This window comes from Equus asinus, chromosome 10, assembly GCF_041296235.1.
Source record: "Equus asinus isolate D_3611 breed Donkey chromosome 10, EquAss-T2T_v2, whole genome shotgun sequence".
NCBI classification, from domain to species: Eukaryota; Metazoa; Chordata; class Mammalia; order Perissodactyla; family Equidae; genus Equus; species Equus asinus.
In genome coordinates, this window is record NC_091799.1 from 62038997 (window position 1) to 62052888 (window position 13892).

The window sequence follows — 13892 nt, forward strand, 5'->3', positions numbered from 1 at the left end:
GCCCTGAGCTAACATCTGCTGGCAATCCTCCTCTTTTTTTCGCTGAGCAAGACTGGCCCTGAACTAACATCCCTGTCCATCTTCCTATACTTTATATGTGGGACGCCTGCCACAGCGTGGCTTGACAAGCAGTGCTTGGGTCCGCACCTGGGATCGGAACCGGGGAACCCTGGGCCACTGAAGCGGAGTGTGCAAACATTTAACCACTGTGCCTGGGCTGGCCCATGTCCACAGACACTTTTGATTGTCACAACTGGGGTGGTGCTACTGTCATTTAGTCAACAGAGACCCAGGATGCTGGTAAGCATTATACAATACACAGGACAGCACCCCTCATGAAAGAATTACTCAACTTAAAATGTGTTAATACTGCAAAAGTTATGGCCTTCAGAAGAAAAGAAAGATATAAAGTTGGAATTTCAATTTCTTTCTGCTCTTCAGAAGTACAATGATGTTAAAAAAGCTGACTTTTCTGAAATTTAGAAAGGAGTTCAAGGACTTCTGGATCTGGTGCCTGTTAATATATTCTAAGATAAAAGCTTTCAAACTTATTACCAAAATTATCTCTGGATGGTAAAAAATTTTTTTTCTAAGAAAGGACTGAATAACACAATATCTAGATAGTAACATACTACAGAGAAAAAAATTAGAATGCACTACGAGCTGTCTTCTGAATAAAATGCATACAGAAAAGCTGCTTGTGAGTTATGGCAGATTAGAAAAATGATCAAAACACTTTAAATCAAGGCTTGAATATGAAGAACATGAAAAACAAAAGTAAATTTTAGAAACCCTACATCTGCACAAACAATTCAGAATTGGGAAAATGGTGACTGCTGACTATAGGAAATGATTTCAACCAACTTCACAAAGGACCTAGTTTTAAAAATTAAGCAGCTTGTTTGGTGCTAAAAACTAGCAATTTCAATCTGATTTCATGTTGCATTGCCATGTACACACACACATACGGATGCCCACTTGCATATAAATGGAGACAGCTAGTTTGCCAATGCCTAAGAAATTAGTACAAACAATAAATGTATATCTGAAGCTGCACAGATACGCTACTTAAAAAGCCAAGATGACAGGGCATGTGGGTGAGCCACATGCTTCCCTTCATAAACAAAGGAAAAGGGTAGTTGTCTTGAAATCTCCCCCTTGATTTTTTAAAGCAAGTGTTCAAAGGAAAAACGACACAAGATGCACAGAAAAAAGATGAAGACAGGACGCTACAGATGACCCCGAACAGATCTAATCCAAGGAAAATTAATTCTGAAAAGCATCGGCCTACTAAACTAAAAATATGGATGGGTATATAAAATTTACAAATTTGTCAGAATACATTTTCCCTCTTTAATCATAAGATGTCTTTATTTTCTCAAAAGACTAAAAGAAAAAAGATGACTAGACAGCACTTGAAATGATACTCCATTTTTTTTTTTAAGAAAAAAAAGAAAGGTTGGTTTGTCTATAGGCCTCTAGAAAGATGTTAAATGGTGCCCATACTCTTCATTTCAGATGTCCTCTTGCAATATGAAATCCTCCCACTAATTACATGTAATAAATATTAAGCAGATTTCAGACACCATTAAAATGAAAAAAGAATTACCCCGCAGTTCAGTTAAAATGTCTATTTTTTGCTCAAGAATAGCTTCAAGTTGTGTAGCGTATGAATCTACATCATAGTCTACTTCTTCAGTCATTTCTAGAAGAGCCTTTTCATCTTCTAACCATCGAATAGATTCCTAAACGGACAAAAATTCAATAATCCAATAAGCCTTTTTGTAAGAAGAAAGAAACCAATTTACAAATTTTATGTATGTTAAATATAATCAAACACACTCAAGATGGTATTCTCTAAGATATTAATAAACATAAAACATCTTTATTTACAGAGTAAAATTAAGAAATATTTCCTTAAATTCAAACACAAGTATGACAAGCCAAGCAAGATGACTTCAATTTTCTACTTTGATTCTACTTTTGGTGGGGGTTTGGGGGAAGGAATGAATCAAACACATAAATATCAATGACCAGAGTAAGTCTCAAAAAACTATCCCTAAAACAGGGAGAATGGGTGTAATAAAACTACTGAGCAATCTGCTGAAGTCTAGAGTAACTTAGAACTTGCAAATCAGATGGGATTAACACATTCATTTGGGGCTTCACAGTGGTTGGGCCAGGGGATAACCCTAAATTTTAAACACTAGCTCTTCAAAATTATTGTGATTTCAAAATTGTGACCATAAGTGGCCTAGTGGATAGCCAATTTTAGAACAAATGAACCACTAAATAGTAGCTACTTACTATACTTCAAGGAAGCCATTCTTAACTGATTTTAGATAGGTAGAACTTATGTTTCATTTTCTAGCAATGTCATGAATCATGATTTATTAATAAGGTCAGATCATTCTGACTTAGAGTTTTTGGACAGAAAAATGGGCACTTTCTAGCTTTTTAGGGTACATACAATTTCAGTTTGCCAAACAGCAATGCAATTTAATGGCTAGTAATAAACTATGTATCACGAGACAGAATTGGTTAACTTAGGTATAGGAATTTATTAGAAAACTATATTTGTATTGATTAAAATCCACACACCAGTATTTTTTCTTTTCCTTCAGCTATACACTTAATTGTTAAAAACAAAACCCTATTTTGAGAGATGGCAGATCACAGTATGGAGGAATTATATAATGGAATTATAAATGGAATTGTAAAAAGAACACTGGACTGAAAGTCAGACACCTAGTTCTGCCAATAAACAAATAAAGAACCTTTAGACTTCATAAAATGGCAGAGTGGGAAATGATGGCCCTTGTATGACACCTTGTTCCAAAAGGGCAGACAGTAATTTTCTTAAATTACAAGTATCCTTCCTTTATTTAATCTAAACACCTAGGCCTCTAAAGAGATTCTCATAAGGGTTTGACTAAAATTTTAACAGTTTTAATGAATGCACATCCTTTTCTGAAATTATAAAATAAAGTGTTCTCATATTTTTGAGCCCTTCCCCCAGGTGCTTGAATGGCCTAGAGCTGAGGTATGTTAATATTTGTTCACAGATAAATAAAGATTTCTTCAACATCACAGAAGGAATACAGGTCAACAGGAGACTGAGTTATTCCTCACTTTTTTCTCAGAAGGTATTTATAGTACTATGGGGGGAGGGGGAGAAGAGGCCTACGGTACAGTCTCCATAAGAAGGGCCAAATCTTACCTTCATTTCCTCATGGGTTTCGCCCCCCAGGATATTTTCTTATGGGGGGGGGGATAGGGAAAAAAGGATCATACACTAAAAGTGCTTTCAATAGGGTGAACTCAATGGGATGAATACCTAAGGAGTTGCTGCCACAGGCAGGGATATAACATCTCCCACTCACACGCCACTGACAGCTGTCAGAGCAGTGACTCTCCTTGGCCCGAAGCAGTCTTCCCTCTCCGCAAAGACTGACTCTCCTCAACTGCTCTGATACCCTTCAAGAGTTTTTCTTACTGCTTTCAAACAAACTGGTCTAACATGAGGAAAGGGGTAGTAGGGGGCAGAAGTTCAACCCTTTTCTAAAAATGGACAACTGACAAAAGCAAATCAAGTGGGAGAGTGGTGGTAAATGAACTGGATGTTTTCACCATAGTGTGAAGAAAGGTGTTTTGCAGCCATCGTGCATTCTATTTAAAATTTGCCACGTCATATGCCCTACAAATACATATATACATACATGCAAACAAGTATTTTTTGATTAGTGTGATATTCGAGGAACTCTGAAAGTTTTCAGTTAATTTCTCTAGAGAAACACTGATGCAAGGTCCCGTCTCACTTTACCTGGAACACCGCCCTGTGATCTTCTACAACTTGTTCTTCCATTTCTACCATCTGTGAGACAGCTTCGTGGAAAGTGAACAATTGTGGAGAAACCTCTTCTTCCTTAAAATAGAAAGAGTTTAAAAATTACGACATAAAGTTTATATTTTAAATGTTATGAAAAAGTAGTTTTTCTATGTTATTTACAAAAATATTCAGAAGTTGAGGAAGCTTGAATGGTAGAGACTACTAAAATATAATATGAAAGGCAAAGCCACAATTTCTTTTTATGGGTCAAAAATATTTAATGTTAATACTCAAGACAGCCGAAACCTAACCATATCAAGAAGGGATAGTTTTCACTTAACCCAGGCTTTACTGCAGAATTACCCTAAAAAGGCAATCTCTTGGAATAGTGCAACTTTTCAGAAATACATTATAAGGCTACATATGGACTGAAATATTTCCTCAGTATTGTTTACTTTTCACTAACAGTTTAAGTCATATATGTTTTAAATTTCTTTTCATCAGAACAGAGATTTGAAGAGAATGTCTTTCATGTCCGTGGCTATCCAATTAGTGTGCTGAAGGTCTCAACTCTTACTAAATCTTAATTTCCAAATTGCACTATATAATTTGCTTACTGGTTTCTACAGAAATTTTAGTGGACAAGTCACTACTTAAATATTTTATAAAATGCGAGTAGAAAAAGCAACAGTTTTCAATAAAATACACGATTCTAAATACATGTGCATATTTTGGTTAACTGAAACATTGTAAGTAGACATTTGACTCTTTCATCAATAAGCTACCATCCCTAAGAGTTTATATAATCAGGCTGGCCAAAGAACTGTTTATTCTCTTTGGGAAAAGAAGCATCTGCTTTTCATCAGGACATGAAGGGATTATTCTCTTACATTCTCTCTCTGATAAATACACACTCAACCACCTTTACTCATTTCATCTGCCACCTCCCCGCCAAGCCCAGAATGTCCTCTTTCTTTCCTTTGCTTCAATATATTATCCAAGTTCCTATCATTTCCACGACTACTTCTGGAGTTCTCATGCACTTGATTATCCTCTAGGTGGTCTGCCTTTATTAGCTTTGTCTCTAGGGCATGTCTTAGACATTATCCCATTTTCACCTACCTTGGTAAGACTTAATATAGCAACACGGATACGTACACATGCACCAATACTTAACTAAAGGCTAATGGTGAACTATCTCACAATATGTCCCTGGGGATGGCAGGGCTGAAAGAAATCCACACTCTCTCAAATATGGAGGAGGCTGCCGAGAACTCATGATGTCATGCTTAAAGCCTCTTGATTAGTTCTGGTCACCCAGCCAACCTCTCCAAATTAAGGTCCTGCAGAGACCCACTGTATCCAAGAATAAAATGGAAAAGATCTGTTACAGAGAATGCCTATCTTGTTCTGGTTTTCCCTATCTTTGGTAGGCACCATATCTAGGGGCAATGCAGGGTTTGCTTTAAGAATTCTAAAGCAACTATGGTCTCCTTCAAAACTTTTGGGGACAGGGGATGGACTAAGGCCAGGATCTCATTTTTTGTTCTTTATCTTCTGTGGTTCTAAGTTTAGACCTCTTACTTTAAACCAGGTTTCTCAACTTTGGGACTACTGACATTTTTTGAGGGAGGGGAAAGGCTGTCCTGCGCATTGTATAATGTTTAGTAGCATCCCTGGCCTCTATCCACTAGATGCTAGCATCGTCACCCCAGAAGTGACAACCAAAAACATCTCCATACATTTTTCCCTCGGGGGTCAAGTTGCTCCTGGTTGAGAACCGCTGCATTAGCCCTGCTTTATAAATAGAGAGTAATTTGGAACAAAACCAGTATGTCCGTTTGTTACTCTAGAATATTTTGGACTTTTAAATACCTGTTAGAAGGAATAAAAAACATTAATTTAAGTTATATTGTTTCCAAAGAATACTTAATTGCAGCTAGCAATAAATTTAGTTGACATAACATTTGGCTCTTGAATAAGAAAGACCCAGGTTTCAATCCTGCTTGACTTCGGCACTTACTGCTTGCATGATCTTAGTCAAGTTACTTAACCTTTTAGAAAATCAGTTAAAAAATAGGGATAATTATAGTACCTACCACATGGAATTGTGAAGATTACATAAGATAATATGTAACATGCTTAGCAAATGTGTGTTATATAGTAAGCAACTAATAAATGCTACCTTTTATCATTATCAGAAAATGCCACTACAGGCCTCTTAGTGGGAAAAGAATGATACAAAAATATATAGACTATGAATTTAAAAAATGGAGTTAAGTAACTATATAAGTAACTTTTACATGTCACATAAAGAATCCCCTCAACATATTAAAGTAATTATATGGAAATGTGTATTATTTATGCTTTTTGGTTATTTCTTTATACCTTTTTGTCCTTGTACAATGGGCACATAATTTATTATTATTTTTTGAGTAACTGGAGAATCAAAATTTTAAATTACGGAGTGTCACTAAACATTTCAAACATGTAGAAAGCAACTAGATTTAACAAATGTTAGCATTTTGCCATGTTTGATTTTTGATATAGTTCATGCATCCTTTTAATACATATGCATGTGTCTATACTTAATTTTGTTTTTAAGCTTTATATATGACATACTGTATATATAATTCTTAAACTTGTCTTTTCCCTATATTATTTAAAAATCCCCAAATTTTAATATTGGTATAAAATCTCAAAAAAAAGTTTAGATCAGGGCTCAGCAAACTTTCTTAAAGGACCAGATAATACATATTTTGGGCTTGTGAGCCATACAGTCTTTGTCACTTCTGTTGTGCTAAGAAAGCAGCCAGATAACATGTAAATAAATGAGCATGGCCATGTCTCAATAAAACTTTATTGTAAAAACAGATGGCTAGCCCCTAGGCTATAGTTTGCTGACCCCTGATTTAGATGATAGTTTTCAATTATTAAATTCTGCTATGGATGAAATGAACTAAAGATTAGATAATTACAACTATACTAAGTCACTCACATTTTGCTCACAAAGAAGTTTTAAATCGTCTCTCTGCGGGGAACTCCCCACACCCCACTGTGCCTCTAAGTCATCAATCTGATTTGGTGGATGGTGCATTATTGGACGGACATCACCAGCAGCAGTTGGATCCACTGTCAGTTCTTTCACCCTATAAACACAAAAGAGGTATCTAAAATTAACAAAGATTTGTGCAGAGGAAAAAGAAAATACCAACCTATTCAATATAAAGGTTATTCAATTAACATACTAAAATTGATGATGTCAGCTTTCCAGATCAAATTTACCTGAAATCTGTGGAAACACTAAAGGGATGTTTAGCTGTTTAATTTTACTTAGGAATTTACATAGGTCACTTTGTAATTACTTCAAATATAATTATTGTGCATAATAAGTGAGAATTAACAAAATATGCAGATTCAGTATTTCAAAGTAAGAGATTGTTGTGGCACTTAAATTACATCAACAGAAAAATGCTAACAATGGCACTTAGATCAACAAATAGATCATTGCCAAAATCAGAGAATTTAATACACTTTGCATACTTTTGGTAGTTATAATGCTCAATTAAAATAGTTACATGTGAAATAATCTTATTTATAACGTATAAAGGTAAGATGTTAAGTTCTATCATTTAAAAAATGTTTACCCATAACTTAAATTTACACATTTTGGAGAGGGTACACTTTCTAAGTCAAAAGGATTCTTGCAGATAAGGAAATTTGCAAGAGCATATAAAATCAAGGTGACTTTTCACTTTAAACAAGAAAGTTTACCTTTCAATGGTAAATATGCAAAGATGACATCATCCGAAAAAATAGGGAAAATAGGAAGCCTGAATTCTAAATCAACATTTTAAAGCAAATAAATTAATAAACTACATAAAAATGAAGATCATGCAGTATAACCACCACCTGCCAAATGAAATGAAAATGAAAAATAAAATGGCTGAGGACAAAAGAAGTATAAATGAAATATTTATATACAGCACAATTCAAAAGAAACTATTTAAATAAACATCTTATGAATAGAATGAAGTAGACCTGGTAATCGAAGGAGAAAAGTCGTCATACTCATAAGAAGGAGAGAGATCAGGGCGACTGCCACTACCCTGTGAGAAGGGAATGTCTGATGGACTAATTCCAAACTCCTTTACTCTGCAGCACCAAAACAGCAACAAATTAAAAGAAAATGCTCTTGTAAAGACAGCAATGAACATTTCAAGTTTTCATTTACTACTCAGTTTAATTTGTTTAGAAAAGGATGTCAACATTGTTATGACAACGTATTTCTAAAATAATCAATTTTAAGAGGTGTTTGAACCTCTGTCCTATTGATTCCCTACTCCAGAGTCCTTTTCTGGTGTATTTTCATGATCCTTTCTACAAGTTTAACTGGACCATCATCTAAATTTAAATGCCCCTTATTTAATTACATGACCAGTCAATCTAATTTTCTTGTGTAGTCAATATGATGAATATTTTGTTTACTGGCATTGAGTCCTTAACACTCTTGCACTATTTTCAAACAGGACACAAGAGAATTAAGTTCTAATGGCATCCACTGTTTGTAATAAATTACCTTCTTTCCTATGCATCTAGAATGTATTAGCTATGAAGCATCCTTGGTACAAACCGAGAAAACAGTCACTCAATTTTCTGTGTTCCATAATTCATATGAAGAACCCTGGCTGAGAAAAGCCTTTAGCAATGGAATTTAAACTGCTTTTCTAATGTCTCTAAATAGTTATATTTAACAAAATTATTGCTTTTCTGACCCAATCTTTGTGATTCCCTATGTCCCTTTTGGGCCAATCCCATTTCATAACAGTAGGCAATATTTATTAAGTACTTTCTATATGTCAGATATTATGATTAGTAATTTTTAGGCATTATATTTTTTAATCCTTATGACAATCCTGTGATAATATTATTACCATTTTACAGATGAGAAATTGGCTCAGAGCAATAAAGTATCTCACTCAAGAGGTCATTCGATGAGAATGTGGCATAAATGAGTTTCAAACCTAGCTTTGAATACAAACCTTATGTTATTAAAATACTTCAATATACTAACCATATTTTCCTTTTTTCTCATTATTTCTCTTAGGTTGAACTAAACAAAATTATTGTTTTACAGGTCAAAAATAGTTACATAGATCAAACTAATAATTTCATGTAGCTCAAACTAATACATGTTTCCCACTTACAATCTTTCTTTGACCTATTGGTAATGTCTACCATCAAAGGTTCAAATACTAGATTCATCTGCTCTTCATCCTTTATAGTCACTTTGGAAAGCTTATATTTACCACACATGCTGACAAATCTAAATATCTCATACCGACTTAACTCTTTTTACTCCCAACTCCACTTATTTTATTATTTCAGAATCTCCTAATTTAGATACCCTATTTGCCCCTAACCACGCATTTTCCTCTATCCAAAGCCCTCTTGCCCAATCTCAACTACACCATATACGGGAATTATACTCCTCAAATGAGCTATCAAGGGAGCTTGAAAATCTCTATTCCTAGAGATTTGGAAATAAAGGGCAGAATTATTTGCCCCAGATGGTTAGTTATGTTGCAAATGAATTACATTACATGATAATAAATTAAAACATTTTACTTGGACCTAAACAAACCACAGGAATGGCCAGAGAGAGCATTTCCACATCAGAGGGATTCTTTTGCAGCCAGCAGTCTGAAGACAGGGGGGATCTGTATTTGTTTTAATTCTACAACATGGTACTATTCCACTACACTAGGCTGTCCCTCATTTCTCCTGTGAACAATTTCGAAATAAGAAGCATTTTAAATTAACACTAAAAACCCCACAATACCAAAAATGTTCACTACAAAGATCAATTAAAAGTACTATAAAGGTGTGCAGCTAGGAGCTCGTAATTCAAAGCTTAAAAAGGATTAAATTTAGAAATAAAGTTCTATTATGTTTTTAAGGAAGTTATTATATTTTAGTATCTTTTTACAAAAGGTCAATAGGTTTATACTTTCCAACAGTTTTTACTATGATTAAAAAAAGTCTCTTCAGTTGAAGCAAAAGCAAGATAGAAAAGAACAAAGGTTATGATCTCATTTACGTAAAGTTCAAATACAGCTCCCTGTGTTGTTCAGGGATGCATTCACAGGTAGTAAAACTATTTTTAAAAAAGAGAAAGGAAGAAGCATGAGAAAATTATTCTACAGAAGTCAGGACACCGGCTACATCAGGGCAGAGATTAATGGATTTGGGCATGTTATTCAGGATTCGTGATCAGGGAAGGACACATGGGGAACTTTCTCAGGAGCTTTGGAAATGTTCTATTTCCAGATCTGATGACAGGAATTTTCACTGTATAAGTGTTCATTAAATTATTCACTTATATTTTGGATACTATTCTGTATGCAAATGTATTTCATATTTTAATAAAAGACTAAAAATAGATTCTCCATAGTGATTAAAACTATGAAATGTGACAAATACTTGTGTTCAGCAAAATTAGGAGACTCTCCACACTAGAAATGGAATATAAAGAGGAATTTTATCTCTAGGTTAAAAAGCACAAATGCAATATGTGATAATAGAAACTTAAAACTATATAGTCATTCAAAACCAGAGCAATGGGAACAATCTATGGAACAAATATAAATATGCCCACCACAATCCAAAATTCCAAGGGCATTTCATGACTATAAGGAATAAACTGCTTTTTGTCCTTTCATCTTTAATACAGTTGTCTATTAAAGTGTGTAACTACTGACGTGAATAATAAATGTAACCCGTACAGAACAGCAGAAAGAACTGTACTATCACTACTTCCTCAAACCCTAGATTCCCATGTATGACACTTACTATTATCAGAAATAACTTTCAGCTCATAGCAAAACAATTTAAGAAACAGAGCCTGGCACCCTGATACTCACTCACTTTTGAGTCTTAGTATGACACAAAGAATTTGCATGATTTAAACATAGTAAAATATTATAAAATATAACTTGGTTAAATGGAAAAATATAGTCATGTTCTAGGATAGAAAGACCAATTCTACTAAAAATAGAAACCTCTTCCCAAATTACACATTTCCAATTACTTTTAGAACTTAACAAAATGATCCTAAATATCATCTCAATTAACATTATGTAAAATTTTTGGTTTGAAAATTGCAAGAACAAAGTAATAAAATTTACTCTACTTGATATTAAATCAAACCACATAGTGTCCTACTCCCCTCCAATTTCAAAATGGATGACCATTTCTCATACCTATTTGCATATCTTAATGTATTAAGAGTATTTTCACAGGATGCCATTCCTGGAGAGATTGTGGCAATCTATGGGGGAAAAAGGAAAAGGTAAAGAAAATGTTATAAATGATAAAGATAGTAAAACTGACATACAGATCATTAAAGTCTAATTTTAATAGTTATCTAAAAAAATTTATTAATGATATTTGAACTCTAAGATAATTTTATAATTCTAATAGCCATAATCAGATAATAATTATAAACGCTGGTTAAAATATAAACAACTCTCTGAAGACACCAGAAAATGATCAAAACCAGGCAGAAAATGGAGGTCAACATCTAGAAAAAGGGAATAGCACTGAGTGACTGCCCTCTTCCCTCTTTTAACAGCTTTTCTGCCTAAGGGCAAGCCCCACTGCTGTCACACAGGACAACTAAAACTTTGTTAAAACCTGGAGTTTCACTGGTTAAGAAACTAAAGGACAGGGTTTGGAGGTGGGAACCACAGCAGCTAGAAAGTGAAGTTTGCCCTACAAGAGAGACAACCACAGAGAGAGAAGCTCAGATTCTACACATAAGCTGCCTAAATCTCTCCTGATCCCTGAACTAGGCACACACAAGGCTGACTCCACGCAACACAGCTAGTCTACAAGAGCTACACGGAGACTTCACTTTCAGCTGCTGTCCACAGAAGGGGAGACAAGAGTTTGGAGTACATTCAGCTAAGTTCACTTCCTGCTAAAGCAACAAAAAAATCAATATGCTTTAGAAGAACATAACAATCCAGAGTGTAAGTTAACTCATAATTCATATTATATCATGAAAATGATATAATACAAAATTACTTGATATATGAAGAAATAGAAAAGTGTGACCCATATTCAAGGAAAACAGAAATCAACAGAGACCAACCTCAAGAAGTCTCAGATGTTGGAATTAGCAGAATGTTTTATAATTGCAATATAATCCTCTCTATCAGACTGACAGGGACCACATCTTTTTTTTCTTTTTTTTTTTTTTAAATATCAATTTACACTTTTTTTTTTTAAAGATTTTATTTTTTCCTGTTTCTCCCCAAAGCCCCCCAGTACATAGTTGTATATTCTTCATTGTGGGTCCTTCTAGTTGTGGCATGTGGGACGCTGCCTCACCGTGGTTTGATGAGCAGTGCCATGTCCGCGCCCAGGATTCGAACCAACGAAACACTGGGCCGCCTGCAGCGGAGCGCGCGAACTTAACCACTCGGCCACGGGGCCAGCCCCTGACAGGGACCACATCTTAAGAATCACTGTATCTCTCAGAATAGAAGGATTTAAATGATTGTCATTAATGTATATTATAATTTTTCCATAGATAGTGCGTAATCATTCATTCAGGAGTATAACAAAATAAATAAAGAAACCAAAAACAAACATAAACTTACCATGCAGGTGCGAGAGTTTTCACCTATGAATGAATCTCTTAACACCTGAGTGAGTTTACTTGCTCTGAAAGGAGTATGAGGTTTATTTCTACCTAAGGCTCTGATGCACTCCTGAAAATTAAGAAACCAAGTTTCACAGATTAGGCTTCTTATAAAGAGTATCTTAATTAACATATTTAGAAGATCTCTTACCATAACTCTAACATTTAAGATTTAATCAGCTCTGAAAATCCTACTAACAGGTTTACAGCATAGTAAAGATGTTCTCATAAACCCTAATTCAAGAAAGAGAAAAAACCAAAAAATACAAAACCCAACAATCTCCTTTATTATACCAAAAGATTCTTCTGGAGACTATGACTAGTGTTTAGAAGTGACAAGCAGTAGGATAACTGTAAAAAGTTAAACTTTTAAAGTGACACCACAAAAGAAAAAACAGAGAATACTTTCTTGTAGTCCTGCCAATCTTTGCTTTTCTAGTCAGGGAAGAGACACAATATTGGCCTAATTTTTTGAAAGCCGTTCTACATTTTTCTGACAAACTATTTCGTAGCTCAGTTTTGTGGCTCCTTGCCCTCCTCCAAGAAAACGTGACTGATTAAGGCTGTCTGGAATCTCCCTAAGTAGCCCCGAACTGGCCTGCCAACTAACAGATCCTTTGTCCTAAAAAGAATGAACAATGTGTGTAAAGAAAATTTCTGGGCACAACATAAATTTATAACTGCAAATATGAATGACTAAATTTTGATAACCTCTCTTACTTATTAGACTAAACAAGTACTGTTTTGTAGCCGAGTAAACAAAATTAAAATCAAAAGTAAAAAACTTTTCACAATTAAACACATTATATTTACCTTGAGTGCTAAAAGGCTTTTATTAATTTCAGCACCTTCAAGCCTAGTTTGCCTATCTGCACTGGAAGTATCAGCTCCTCTTTCATTTCCAGCCAAATCAATGAGAGAAAATTTGCCATGTAGTTTTCCTTTCCTTCTAAGAATAATCTGAAACACCGCATGGCTCCGAGATGAATGTGCATTTGCAGATGTTTGACCGGATGTTCTACAACGTGATTAAGGACATTTTGATACAATAAAAACTTCAGTTTATATGTTCAAACCACAGTATTTTCATTTAGAAAAACAAAAAACTATCCAATTTTTATCATTTAAGCATAAAAGAGACATTTTGAGTTAACAACACAAACATAACCAGATTCATACAATTTAATCTGACATACTTCTAGTATATTTGTAGTATATCAATACAGTAGCTGTCGCTCAAAGTTTATATGTAAAAAAAAGCTTTTATGAACAGTGATTTTTACTTCCAAGATGCATTAAGTAACATCTTACTTTGTTTTTGTTATACCCAAAGTATCTAAAACTGATTATGAAATT

General features: G+C 34.5%; 1 protein-coding gene across 4 annotated transcripts in view; it reads right to left on the bottom strand.

Moving 5' to 3' along the window:
* The window catches only part of KIF2A (kinesin family member 2A), a 63313-nt gene that overhangs the window by 1660 nt on the left and 47761 nt on the right, over nucleotides 1–13892 (bottom strand). For 2 of the 4 annotated variants that reach the window (XM_044772205.2, XM_044772195.2), the window contains exons 14-20: nucleotides 13350–13554; nucleotides 12496–12606; nucleotides 11092–11159; nucleotides 7871–7984; nucleotides 6828–6978; nucleotides 3824–3925; nucleotides 1610–1745 (exon numbers count right to left, since the gene is read on the bottom strand). In XM_044772205.2, coding sequence (XP_044628140.1) covers nucleotides 1610–1745; nucleotides 3824–3925; nucleotides 6828–6978; nucleotides 7871–7984; nucleotides 11092–11159; nucleotides 12496–12606; nucleotides 13350–13554 — 887 coding nt within the window. The remainder of the gene's footprint in view (nucleotides 1–1609; nucleotides 1746–3823; nucleotides 3926–6827; nucleotides 6979–7870; nucleotides 7985–11091; nucleotides 11160–12495; nucleotides 12607–13349; nucleotides 13555–13892) is intronic. The other 2 variants (XM_044772216.2, XM_044772210.2) reach the window with 1 other exon arrangement.